This window comes from Empidonax traillii, unplaced genomic scaffold (genome assembly GCF_003031625.1).
Source record: "Empidonax traillii isolate 1590-97213 ecotype Southwest subspecies unplaced genomic scaffold, ASM303162v1 scaffold158:size1480230, whole genome shotgun sequence".
NCBI lineage: Eukaryota > Metazoa > Chordata > Aves > Passeriformes > Tyrannidae > Empidonax > Empidonax traillii.
In genome coordinates this window covers 115,912-129,012 of record NW_020955351.1, presented here as the reverse complement: position 1 = coordinate 129,012, position 13,101 = coordinate 115,912, and the positions used below count along the sequence as shown (strand labels likewise).

Sequence of the window (13,101 nt, the reverse complement as noted above, 5' to 3'; positions counted from 1 at the left end):
AGCACAGAAATCTACAGGGTTTTACTACAGGGTTACCAGAAAATAGCAACAGGACCATGTGTCAGGTGACCATGTCTGGGAAGTTGGGACTTCCTGATGAAAACTGCATTGAAGGCACCGTTTTGGTCGGAAACCACAGCACCCACCATCAGCCTTTAACCCCAGCCCTTGCTTCTTATATGCCAGGGCAAAAGCTGTGTAGTTTTTTGGAATAGCCTCAGCCTGCCCAAGATCTCTGCCAGCAGATTTCTGGGAAAGGATAATTAAAACTACTCTTTTTTTTTTTTTTTTTTCATAATAATTGATAATAGGGTTTGAGGCTGTAACTCTGTAACTCAGCAGATAAAAGATCACAAATGCTCTCAGATGAGACTCAGTAGCTTAGAGAAAATTATTTCCAGTCATTCATGAAAACACTAACATAGATAATGAATTGTACCTTACATCTAAGTTACACTGTAAGTGTAAAATTCTGAATTATTTCTTGAAAAAATAAGAAAGGAAAAAATTCCATGTCCAGAATGACAAAATATGCTCACATTCCTAGTATTTTTTACATTTAGGCCTACTTAACCAAAGCCAGTAATTCTGATATTTTGACAGAGATAAGGGTAAGGCCATAGGGTGTTGCTAGTCTGTCATCTCACAATTTCCTGTGCAAGGCAGACAGAACAAAGAAACCTGCATGTTCTTGCAAAAACCCACAAGCACTATCATTTTTTCAGATCAAACAAAGAAGAGGGGCAGAACCTGCTTCTGGGGCAGGCAGTGAGACAATTCAGAATCACTAAATCCACACTCAGGCCTTGAAAGCCTGCAGGCAGCTCTTTAGTGTGTACCATTTGGCAGTACAACATCTGGATTTTTTAGATGGAAAAATCTGGTTTCAGGGACTTTATTTCACCTATTCAACTCTTTTCAGCAGGCAGGAAGTTCCTCCAACTCCTCTGTATCTCTAGTACTAATAATTAAAACCCCCCAAAACTTATTTTCTGCATTACTGATTGTAAAAAAAAAATAAAAAAGACCAGGCAGGAAGCTGTTAAAAGTTAGGCTTTTTTGCTTGCCCATTTGTTTCACAGTATTCTCAATCTTTTAGCATTGACTAGCTGTTTCAGGAAGATGGGGAGCATCACTGAAAAGCTGAGACATTGATTTAAAATGATCCAGTGTTTTAAAAGGCATTAAGAAAGAGTCATTCATAGGCAAGACAAAGCAGTGATGGTAGCACTGGTGTGCAACAGCGCAGGAATAAGAGAGCCTCTGCTGGTGGTTATCCACAATTTCCAAAGCATCTGATGGTTGATTTTAAGATGCAATAGGAGGATGGAGCACTCTCAGATGTGACATTTCAACCTGGGCCCTCATCAAACCTTCCTCATGGTATTCATTTCTTGTCCAATGCAGAAAACTTACAATAATTTTCCATCATATCTTGGAAATAAGGAAGGAACATCTATGCTAAAACATATGACATTGTTGGGTTATTTTAACTCATTAGAATATAGAAGAAATTAAATTGGGATAGATTTGATTTTCTAAGAGGCTTCAGAAGCTGTAAAGAAAGTTGAGTGGGGAAAGGGAGAGAATGCATTTGAGAGCTTATAACTGCTGATGTTTTCCATTTCCCATCAGGCTGACACAGAGTGTGTTTCATGAGAACAATTTTGCTGAAATCTCTTCCAGGAAACTCAGAACTGCCATTCAGGATTCAGCTGGCTGCCCCTTCCCCTGCTCACATCTACTAGGAGGAACAGAAGGCTCCAGCCTGGGAGCAGTTCCCACAAATGCTTTGACTTATCTCTAGGCTAGTGGAGTAAAAAATTACTAATAGTGAGGAAAGAAGAGCCCTGAGCTGCAGTGGGAAAATGACATTTTTGTCTGCATATTCTATAGCTTTGGGCTGCTGCATAAACCAGGCAGCATTCTGGGCTCGACCACACAAACTCTGCTGACCTTATCGAGCTACAGGCATGAGAAACTGTGTGATAAGAAAAGAGAACAAAATCACCAATCTGGCAGAAACCCTCAGATGTGTTTCCCGTCCTGCCTGGACTGAAGTGCACGTACTTCACACACACACAGGTAGTTGCCATTTGACCTGTGATGCAATTTCTTGTAAAAAGGGAGAAGAGGGTGAGTATTTCCTTTTTGTGTCATGGGGTTCTCAGTGAGGGCTCACCAAAGCAGTATTTCAGAGAACTAAAGCAATGCACTACAGATGGGTGGGACTTTTTTTTCCCATTGGAAGTAAAAGCCATGATCCAAGCCAGCTGTCCCCATCCTTTGTCCATCTTATCACAGCAGCTCAGGCCCAAGCCATAACATGCAGTTGAAATAAACAAAATTCTCCAGCTGACTGACACAGCCCAACAAGGGGTAGAAAACCCCATGGGATGATGTGATGGCTGAGCTCAAGCTTGGAATGAGGTTGCAGGACACCTCCACGCAGCCACGACTCACTTCAGTCCAGTTTCCACAAGGCAACATGCTGCTCCATGAATCACTATCTCCAAAGCCTCCCTCCCACCCTACATCCTTAAGCAAAAGGAAAAGAACACGTAAGGTTCGCATTTTCCATGTCAGGTTCAATGAAAAACAAAAGGAAAGGAGGGAACCTCCCCTGACTTACTTGCACAGTAGTACGAATCCTTATTGAAAGGCTTCATACAGTGGTAACAGGTTGCTTGGGCTACAACGGAGGTTGCAGTGAAGAGATGTCCATTTAACAGCTTCTTATCCTTTTCCTTCTCCTTGGAATCTTTGTCCTTCTCTTTAGTCTTCTCTTTATCCTTCTCCTTTTCCTGCAGTGAGAAAAGGACCAAAAGCCTTGTTAGTTTGCAAGGTCTATTCTCCAGTTACAAATTCCTCAATGTTTGCCTTTGGCACTGCGATGATATCGACCAGTGCACACCTTAACAATGGCCATGTGTCTGCACAGCTCTCTGTTAAAAAAAACACCTTACAGCCCCCATGGACGTGGATTTACATACTACTGACTCACAGATGTCTCACCAGCAGATATGAAACTCAGCCTGTTCTGAAGGCAGCTATTTTCTTTCACCTTTGTATTATTTTTGTTGGTTTAATGACTTTACCTCCTTTCTTCTTCTGGGCTCTCATCAGCCTCTTCAGTGTTTTCAATGAATTGTGTTAAATACAAACACCACGTGCAGTGTGTGCCACATTTTCAACACAGTTCATTTTTAAGGCCAACCTGTAAAGCTTGAGATTTGCAACTGCATTTTTAATGGAGAACACGAGCTCTTCCTCAGTGCCTGTATAGCTTTCACTGCCAGAATAGTTCCACCTCTGTTTTCCCTCCAACTACCAACTTTTTCAATAGTTACATGCAATCCCAAGTAATCATGTCAAGCTTTTTGGGAAAATGGATCTTTTACAAACTCTCCACGTATGGCACCACAGAAAAGCAGAGGAACAACAGCAATGCCATAAAAGATTCTCTCATCTTCCACAAACCACAGTTCAACCTCTGGGCTACTCAGCTTTGGAAAGATGACAAGGACAGCCAGCTTCTCCAACTTATAGCAGAGTTTCTGCTTACTTTTCTATTGCTACCTTAGATAGAAAACACTAAATACCAAAAATTTGAAACATTTTTCCCTGCAGCCTTTCATGGATTTGGAATTCTTCCAAGCAATTTTTAAAGGAAACTCCACAGAAAAACTCCAAATTTTAATTACAGTGATTCCTTGTCTTTCTATGTACCAACCTATAACCTGTTTGCCCCATGATTCAGCTCCAGTTCTGTACTTTAGCTGTTACTGTGGATTTCCTGGCATCTGAAAGAGAAGCTTAACCAGAAATTGCTAAAGGCTTCTGTGAGCTTATCTTTGCATTTTGTTATTTATATGCTATGTGTCGTCCGCCTAATATTGTCACAGCCTGAATATCAGGGAGCTGCAGAGCAGCCCATGTGAGCAACTGCCATGAAGTGGTTAAAAGAGGTATCGAGCTCTGCAGTCACCCGCAGGGAAACTGTTGAGCTCTTGATGACACACTCAAATAATGAGTAACTCAGCCTAAGGACTCTCCTCTCCTCTCCCAACACTTCCCAGGCAAAATGCCCAGTGTCGGAGTCTCTCCCTGCAAAGTGTCATAAACAAAAAGTCTATTTACTGGCCCCAAACGCTATTTTGTTCTGCAAATAAGCAAAGCTAGGAGCATTACCATATGGAACAATCCTGTCTGAAGCAGAAAACCTGCCAGGAAGAGTCTGTGTTGCATCTGTGTTGCATCACATCTCCGCCTCCTCTGAGCCATCAGCTTGGCTCAACACCCCACAGAAACGTCCACAGCCCCATCCTCCATCCACTGACCTGCCCACCTTTAACCATGTCCAGCCTGGCATGATTTAAGAACTTAAACTGCAGTTTAGGCCTTGGCTGATGGTACTAAGCTGATGCCTGGAGTTTTGCTCTATTGCCAAGTCTTGTGAAGCTCCAGGAGAAAAGATCACTCTAAGCTCAGGGCAAATCTTGTGACTCTCATGATGAAAGGAGATTTCCCATCCTACACTTTAAACCTCTACCTGATGTCTACTGCAAAGCCCAGTAATTCTGAAGTCTGGAATAATACCCTGCCTTCATGAAAATCACTGTAAAAAACATTTTAATTAAAGCTGAACGACCCCAGAAAAAAACAGGAAATGGGTGCACCACTTTCAGGGGAGGAAACAGCACACTATGCACAGGCTGCCAGCCACTCCACTGAAGGACAAGGTCTCCAAATGAGATTTTTTTTTTTTTTTCAGCTTTTTTCCTGTGACAGTTACTGGAACTTTATTCTTAAAAAGGATTGTAAAAAAACAAGACCATTTTCCTGAGCTACTGGAGCTTGCCCAGCACGATTTGAAGCTCGGCTTTGCGGCTGAACCCGACGTGCAGGAACAGACACGGCAGGTACCGCAAACCCAAAGGAACAGATCTGCAGCAAGCCGATCCCTCCCCCAAAAGAACCACGAAGCTCTTACCTCCCAGTGCTTAAGTCCCACCAGCTTCACTGTTATCTGAGGTACTTCTGCAAATCTATTCCATTTTATCGACATCCTTCCCCCCGGGGGGCAGGAGCGCTGCTCCCCACCGGCGCTAGCCCATCCCGAGGGCCGGGAGCTGCCGGCACGGCCGGCCGGGGGGATGGCAGGCACAGAGCAGTTGAGCAAAAGGGGGAGGGCGGGACGATTGCTGCTAACTTCCTTGAAGATGATTTTAGCTACTTTGCTGTTGCTTTCATCTTGCCCTACCCTAGCTCCCACCGCTCAAACGAAGTAAAAAAAAAAAAAAAAAGAAACCAACAAAAACCCCAACAACTTACAGGGCAGAAAAGGATGTGATTAATCTTTTAGAAGTCACAAGTCACTAAGAGACCACCCATTTAAAAGGCAGAGAGAGGGTAGCAAATCAAACACTCTGTGATGTTTGGGACAGAAAAAGAAGCGAATTTTAACATACCTCAGTGTTGCTATGCAGTACTTCAGCAAACAAAGTGCTGCAGAAGATGCCCAGACAGAAAGGTTTTGTGAGTTTGAGCTCCTCCTGCTCTGCACATCAGGAATATTCCCTGTCTCCTAATCCTTTCAGACACTTACAACTCCTACTATATACACTGAAACGCTGTTGGTGGTATAGCACTGCCTTATTACTGCGCAAGGCAAGGAAAAAGAGAAATTACTCATGCTAATTGTCGTCATTTCTCAGAAACCCTCTACCTTTTTTCCTTAATTGACAGAAATAGAGCGTGTTGTAGAGTTCACAGATGTGAATCAGGGCATGTTGCTAACAGCAAAAGATTCACTGCTAATCCCCAAATAACACCAAATACATGCCAGGCACAGGAAAAATCACACCAACAATCAGTATCCCCTACAGTTAATGCTCCAAACACCTCTTTATTTTTAAGGTTTTTTACATAACTGTTTACATGATTTTCCAAAAGAGCTGTTGCCATTAGAAGGCTCAGGTGTGCTTTATTTTCAAGTTCACCTTAGAACACAGTGCAGGTTTAGAGATAAGTAAAACCTAGTTGGAAAGAAGCTGAAGCGAAGCGTCCCTCCCTCCTGACAGCCCAGACAGCAGCAGAAACCAACTTCCTGTCAAACTTCCTCTTTTAAGGTTTGTTGTTTTTCTTTTTAATACTTATCAGTTTTCCTCAGCAGCTGTCATGCTGCTGAGAAATCAGTGTTCCCAAGAATTTTTTGGTCAAAAATTCCTTAGGATTTTTAGGCTGGAGCCTAAAAATGTAAGGTGTTTTTTTAGGGAGGAGCCCTAAAAAAGTATGACATGCAAGCATTCTACCGTAAGCAGAGAAGAAATTGTAATTTGAATGACATCCTGGCTTTTTAATTAGTAAAAATATCAGAATTGATTATCAGCTGCAATGTCTGTAGTGTGTGTTATTGTGGGGATTTTGGAGCAATTCTTTATCGACACTTTCGGATACAGTCATGACATCAGTGAAATCAGCCTGCACTTACTTAACAAAAGGAGAGCAAATTTCTGAAAGCAGTTCTGTTGCATTTTTTTATATGTCCCAACCAGATCTCTTATCTTTTCCTCTAGTTCTTGCTTTGGAGATTATGCGTCCGAAGGGCAAGAACCAGTTAATGAATTTCCACTCTCGTTCACAGTCTGTGTGAAATGCTCCTGAACTTCTCTCTGGCGTTTGCAACAGAAGTTTCTGTGTTAAGCAGATTTGCTTTTTGGCATTGTACTTTGCAGCAGGGAACGTCATTGTCTCAAAGCTGCTCAGCAGCAGCTCTGAGCCACTGGCACTCGTGGCTTTGTGTCTTTCAAGGCAGACCCGTAAAGAGGAACTGTGTGTAATTATACCTCTTGAGGGCCTTCCAACAGTATTTACCAACATATTAGATACACATCACCTAATGATACAATACACACTGCCCAAGGTGAGATAAGGTGCTCTGAGCTTGGTCAAACAAATAAAGAGAGGTGAGATGCAAGTAAAAAATATCCAACCAAGCCAAAAAAAAAAAAAAACCCCAAACACATATTAACCTTAAGGGGACAATCTAAGGCAACAACTGCCCATTTGTGTGAAGCATCTAGCATTAATGTAATTATTTCTGTAACCAATACAGTTCCCAGGAAATTCAGCTGTGCTGAGCAGCACTTGTCTTTCAGCAAATTAAATCCCAGGGTTTCAAGGATGGAAAAAAAGGTGAAAATATAAATATTTGTCATCACCAAAGGTCACTGTTTGAGCAATGTCTCTTGCAGTGCACAGAAACTTTGTGGCAAAAGTAAAAATAAAATGAAAACAGACCACACCCTTCGGCAGCCAAGTCCCTTCTTACAGCTCCCATCCTCATTTGATTAAAAACCTCTCAGGTTCTGTAAAAATTAGACTCATCAATCACTTCAAAGCCATAACTCATGCCAGAACACTATCTATCCTCTATAATAAATGAAGCTTCATTTTGTGTGGAAAAGAGTGAAAACAGAGAATCAAAGACTTGCTGAATCTTCAAGGTTGGAAGAGACTTCCAAGATCATCCAGCCCAACCATCAACGCAGCACTACCACTGTAATCCCCCTAAACCACACCACTCAGTGCCAAATCCACCACCAACATGGGTAACCTATTCCAATGCCTGACCACCTTAACAGTGAATTTCTTTTTCTAATACCTAATCTTAATCTCCTCTGACTCATTTTAAGGCCATCTATTCATATCCTCTTACTCAATCCCCATGTCCAGATCATCAATAAAGATGTTTAATAGGACTGGCCCCAAAAACAAGCCCTGGGGACACCACTAGTGACCAGCCACCAAGTTCCCAGAGTGTGTCCTTGGGCTCAGTTTTGGGGTGCTAGGATTTCCCATGTAGCCAGTCCTTGTTACGACATAGACAATCCTCTCCTCACAAAAGACAGAAAGGAAGTAAAAGAAGGTAAAGGAGAGAAAATTGGGCAACGGTTTAAATACCACCCTATGGAAACACAGAACTGAAATACAGAACTCATCTCTGCTGCCTGTGGGCATTTCGTGGCTGCATAAATCACAAGAAGCACTTACTTTGCTCTTCTTGCTGCTGGACATTTTATTCCTGAGGTAGCTGAAGGTGCGACTGACTTTCGTTACACCTTTGCCAGCGGGGACACTGCTGCTCTCTTCAGATATGCTGGAATCAAAACAGAAAAAAAGGTTGCTTGCATTTTTTTTTCCTTCCCCAAAGCATCTATTAAATGGATAGGTTTGTTTTTTTTTTTTTTAAGGAAAAATGCATTTATTAGCCAATAGCATCAAAGGTTGCTTTATGGTGTTCCACCAGAGAAGGAAAAGTGAAGACAAAATGCCAATCCAGTTGCTTTGAGTTAAATTTCAAGGAATCCTTATATCTGTTTTTAAGCAGGCCTTGCCATAGCACCCTCTGCTGCTCCCCTGCTCAAATAACCAGGAACTATTAATACTTTAAAGAGCAATCTCCTTCCAGAGAAAGGCATTTAATGAACTCTGAAAAGGCAGTGAGTGCCTTTAACAGAAACCACACTGCCTGCAAAGCCTCCCCTGAGAAATGAGAATACCAAGTAAAACCAACAATTATTATATGTATTAATTTAGGCATTTTTAGGATGCCAGTTATTTTCTGCCAGTCTTTACATGCACAAGCTCATGACTTCAGCTGCGGTGGAAGAATAAGGAAACAACTATTGCATTAAAGGACACAGTCTATCAATAGGAAGTACAACACAAAACAAAAGCAGAACAACAGAAATATAAATTAAATCAAGGACGAGAAAATAGGAGCAAGTAGAGGGGAAGAGCCTCCCAGTCATGAAATAAAGCTGAAGCCACCAGAGCCACAGAGACCAGACACCCAGGTCCCTTGGTGCCACAAATGTTCTTCCTCTGGGGAAGCACTTTTAAAAACACCAGGAAAATTATCTCCTCTGCACAACTTGCAAGGATGAAAAGTAACATACAAAAACGCGATTGTTTTGGCCTTTGTTACAGAGATACAGAGTGAATTAGCCACAAGGAGGAAGAACTACTTTTAGTGTAAAATATAACTCGGGGTAAACTGATGTTGTGCAACAATAGATAATCTAAAGTTATTAGCTATGCATAAACACAAAGCCTTGTTAGAAATGAGACCTAGAACAGACTTTCCCATTCTATGACCTCAAATATTCTTCAGCCTTTAGACACACACAAGACCGATGTTCACAAATCTGACAACTTCTGATTTCAGCTGTTGTTCACTGGTGCCAGGAAGGCTTTTGGGTGTCCAAAGCAGAGGCCACTGCAGGAGCCCCATCAGAAGAGATGTGATACCCCCAGAATACTGTACCTCTGGACTGAGGAACCCGTGGAGCCACCGAAGGACTGTGTACCTGGAAAAGATCGGAGGGGCAGGGGGTGACATGTTAGACTGCAGTCTTAGTCCACTGATCTTAAAAAACATAGTTTGCATATTTGGATGGTTCAAGAGGAAAGGGAAATGCTTTCCAGAAGTGAGTGTTTAGAATAGATTTCATGTGCTCAGGATAAAGCCTGTTCCCTGTATCCTTAGCTGCTCTCAAATTAGATGCTGAGGTGAAAGCCTGCTTAGTATTTTTTATCAGTGTTCAGCTATTAAGCAAAGGCCGTGCAACTGTTAAATCTGCTGGTAAATCAGGCTGTCTGAATCAAAACTGCCAATTCAATGACAATAGGTATAAATGAGAATGATTCTGTCACAATGCCTTTATTTATACACCACTAGAAAGAATCCATTGTACAACACATCCGGGTTTCATGCACACAACTTTTCTACTTGATGAAATTATAGTTAATTTTCCCATCAAAATCCTGAAGCACTTCATAAAGAGTAAGGGAAACAAGGGAAGCTTTATTCTGTTTTTCACAAAACGTTACCAGCCTGGGGCTTCGTCACAAAACACAGCTTGAGGAAAGGCTGAATTTCAACACGAAGCTGAAGCCCTGCCAATGGCACCAGTTCTCTTTATATCACGAGAAACCTGCCTGCACAATGCATTTGGAGCAGGTCTGGGAGCTGACACCATTTACCAGAACCATTGAAGAACACTGAAATGATCCAGGACATGGGGCTCTCCCTGGAGTAACTGGGCTTGCCAGGACTCTGAAAAACCCTCATACAAGCACTGTTTGCAGCCCTTTCTGAAGTTCAAGAAGCAGCATGACTATCACCTTATTAGGCTTCAGCATTTATACTGTAAGGGAAATAGTATTTTGGTTCAAATTCTGTTAACATATTAATGCTAAGGGTGAATGCAAAAGAGCTACTTTCCATTAGAGGCAAAGATGGTCCTTTATCCAAAAGAAGTACATTAGGAAAAACTGTGCACACAATATTATGCTTTAAATACAGATTTTCTAACCACCCATTCAAGTGCCAACACAGATAGAAATATCATTTCTTCATACTGAGAAACTAAAATACAGGCATACCCCATTACCCAGTCCCTGCTCGGGGATCTGTGTTTCCCTTGCGAAATCTTTCACCTCATTAATGATCTATCCCAAACACATCAAAGGTAGTAATACTGTAACATATACAAAATGAAGTCTACTATTCAATTTCCAATGGGGGATATTATATTTTTATACAATATCCACTACCTAAGCACCTACCAAGATCACACAAGTAATTTACAGACTCCCAAATCCCTGGCTAAAGCTCCAGTGACTCTGGTTCATATTTCAGTTATAGATTGCTTTTAACCTGAGTTAAGCCTCCTTAAAATTTCCTTTTTTAAAATCAATAATAAATTTGATTGGATTTAAGTATTTCCCAAACCTTTTTGTTTCTTTGCAATTAACATAAGAAATATGAACAAACGCTGAACCATGAGCTGTAATAATTTGATATTTGTGACTGGTTTTCAGCACCTGGAGAAAGTATATTGCATAAGAACTTCAATTATGTATAATTTATCTTTTATTGCATTAGTGTTTTACCATAAAAATGGTGGATTTTTGATTCTGGCAGGCAAAGTGGATCCAGATAAAAAATCAAGATCTGTTTATGATTTCATATTTTAGGTTATATTATAACATCATATAATAAATACTGCTGCAAGCTATAAAACCCATGAAGACAAGCACAGAAAAGCACACATCTTTCTCTCTCCAGGTTTTGTTCTGAAGCAGAAGAGGGGAAGGAAGGTTTATTTTCACAAGTTTTTCTTTCTTGTCACAACCAGGATCAAAACTGAAATGCTAAAACTGACCTCACAACTCACAAAAAAAATTAAGGTTTTTTTTTCCCAAAAGCCAGAACTGCTATTTATGTCCAATGAATGTGGATTGGAGTCAAATTTTGGTGTATTTATGTGAACACCTTTTAAGCATCACCCACCAAAATTATTTCATATGGTAGCTAGGCTCGAAACAATTTATCAAGACCTGTTATGCAGAAAGCAATGAGTGGATTAGGAGGTTGCAAAACAGCTTGCAACTCCCTAATTCTCTAATTAAACTTTTTTGAGTCAAGAAATCCAAAGGCCCCATAATAATTGTCCAGCCACCTGAAATCCAAGTCTTAAATATACCATATCATCACAAAAACTCCAACTAATCCTCCATACTCTAGAGAAAAACAGGCGTGGAGAGGTTGAGGAGCAGTAACTGAAATGCAAATGCAATCTCAATGTTAACACATCTGTCCTTTGATGAGAAATGAACCCTGAAGATGTGAAAAAATAAACTGATCTGGGATTACTACATGAAAAATGCCCACTGCCCACTGTCTTATGAATAGCTGTGGCTAAACCAACCTTCACATAAAGTCACCAAAGTACCCTCAAATATGAGGGAATAAAACATGTCTAAAGAGACTAACGTTTTTGTTTGAGACGATATCAGATGTTATTTTAAATGATCACTGTTAGCAGAAGCACTGTTGGAGAAGAGAAGATAAATACTGGCTAACATAAATATCCCCTAAAATTGTTAGACCCTAACCTGACTATTAGATATTACTTAATGTGTTAGATGCTTAAAACAAACAAAAATAAATAAAGTAATAAAAAATAACCCAAAACCACACATAAACACACACACACACAAAACCAACAAAAAAACCCCAAACAAACAAAAAAAACCACACAAAAAAACCCCAAACAAAAAACCACACACACACAAAAAAAACCCAAACCCAAAAGAACAAAACTCCCCAAACAAAAACAAAAAACCAAATAAAAAAACCCTATCAAACAAAAAAAAAATTCCAAATCCACCAGAAAGTTTAGCTGACGGTACTTTTTACTGTGGGGCATCACACTGATGCACAGCTGTGTGTTTACAGTTCACTTTCTGGGGACTATGAATTTTGAAAGGCAGAAGAGAAGAACAGAGCAAAGATGAAGGAGCTTAAATACGAAGTCCGTAATATCCCACCTGGGCACAAGACTTTCTTAAGGAAGGGAAAAACCCACAGGGAAGACTAGGAATGGAAAGGAGGAGAACTTAGATACCTACAACATGGATGGTGTTTTAGATTGTGATGTTGGAGATTGTTCTAAATTCAGGAAGCAACCAAAATGTGTTGGATAGGAAAGCAATTTTCCCCATTCCACTATGGACACAAGGAATGTGCCTGGTTTATTTCAACATGCTTAAGAAATAGGAAACATTTTTAGTTATCTTTGATAAGCCTATTAAAAAAGCCAAGAGGAGTCTAAATTACTTTAATTCACTCTTCAGCCTCAGTTGGGCTTCTTTTAGTAATAGTTTTTTGCAGGAGGAAAAAAAAGCTACCAGATAACTCTTGTCTGTTTCCCACAAAACTACTCTGATAATAATATCAGGACCTAGATATTGAAGATTTAAGGTGTTTGACTGCAGTGTGTGCTTTTTGCTTAGAAGGGGAACTGTGAAGTTGCCACCAAGATTTTCAGAATTTAATAATCAGGGTTTCACTCCACTTATCTTTCACTGAGCAATGTGCTCAGTCTTACCCATGGAGGGCAAGGATCTACCTCTGCTGCTAACTCCATGCCCTGCAACAAGCTCAAGGCAAGTTATTTTGGTTTAAGTAAAAAGGTAAAGATTATATTGCTGGTCAGAGTGGCAGGTGATGATATTTGCCACCTGGAT

At 40.6% G+C, this 13,101-nt stretch overlaps 1 protein-coding gene across 1 annotated transcript in view; it reads right to left on the bottom strand.

Moving 5' to 3' along the window:
* Positions 1–13,101, bottom strand: part of AKAP13 (A-kinase anchoring protein 13) — a 67,866-nt gene that overhangs the window by 19,596 nt on the left and 35,169 nt on the right. Inside the window, exons 8-10 of the mRNA XM_027884965.1 lie at positions 9,332–9,374; positions 8,056–8,161; positions 2,633–2,804 (exon numbers count right to left, since the gene is read on the bottom strand). Coding sequence (XP_027740766.1) covers positions 2,633–2,804; positions 8,056–8,161; positions 9,332–9,374 — 321 coding nt within the window. The remainder of the gene's footprint in view (positions 1–2,632; positions 2,805–8,055; positions 8,162–9,331; positions 9,375–13,101) is intronic.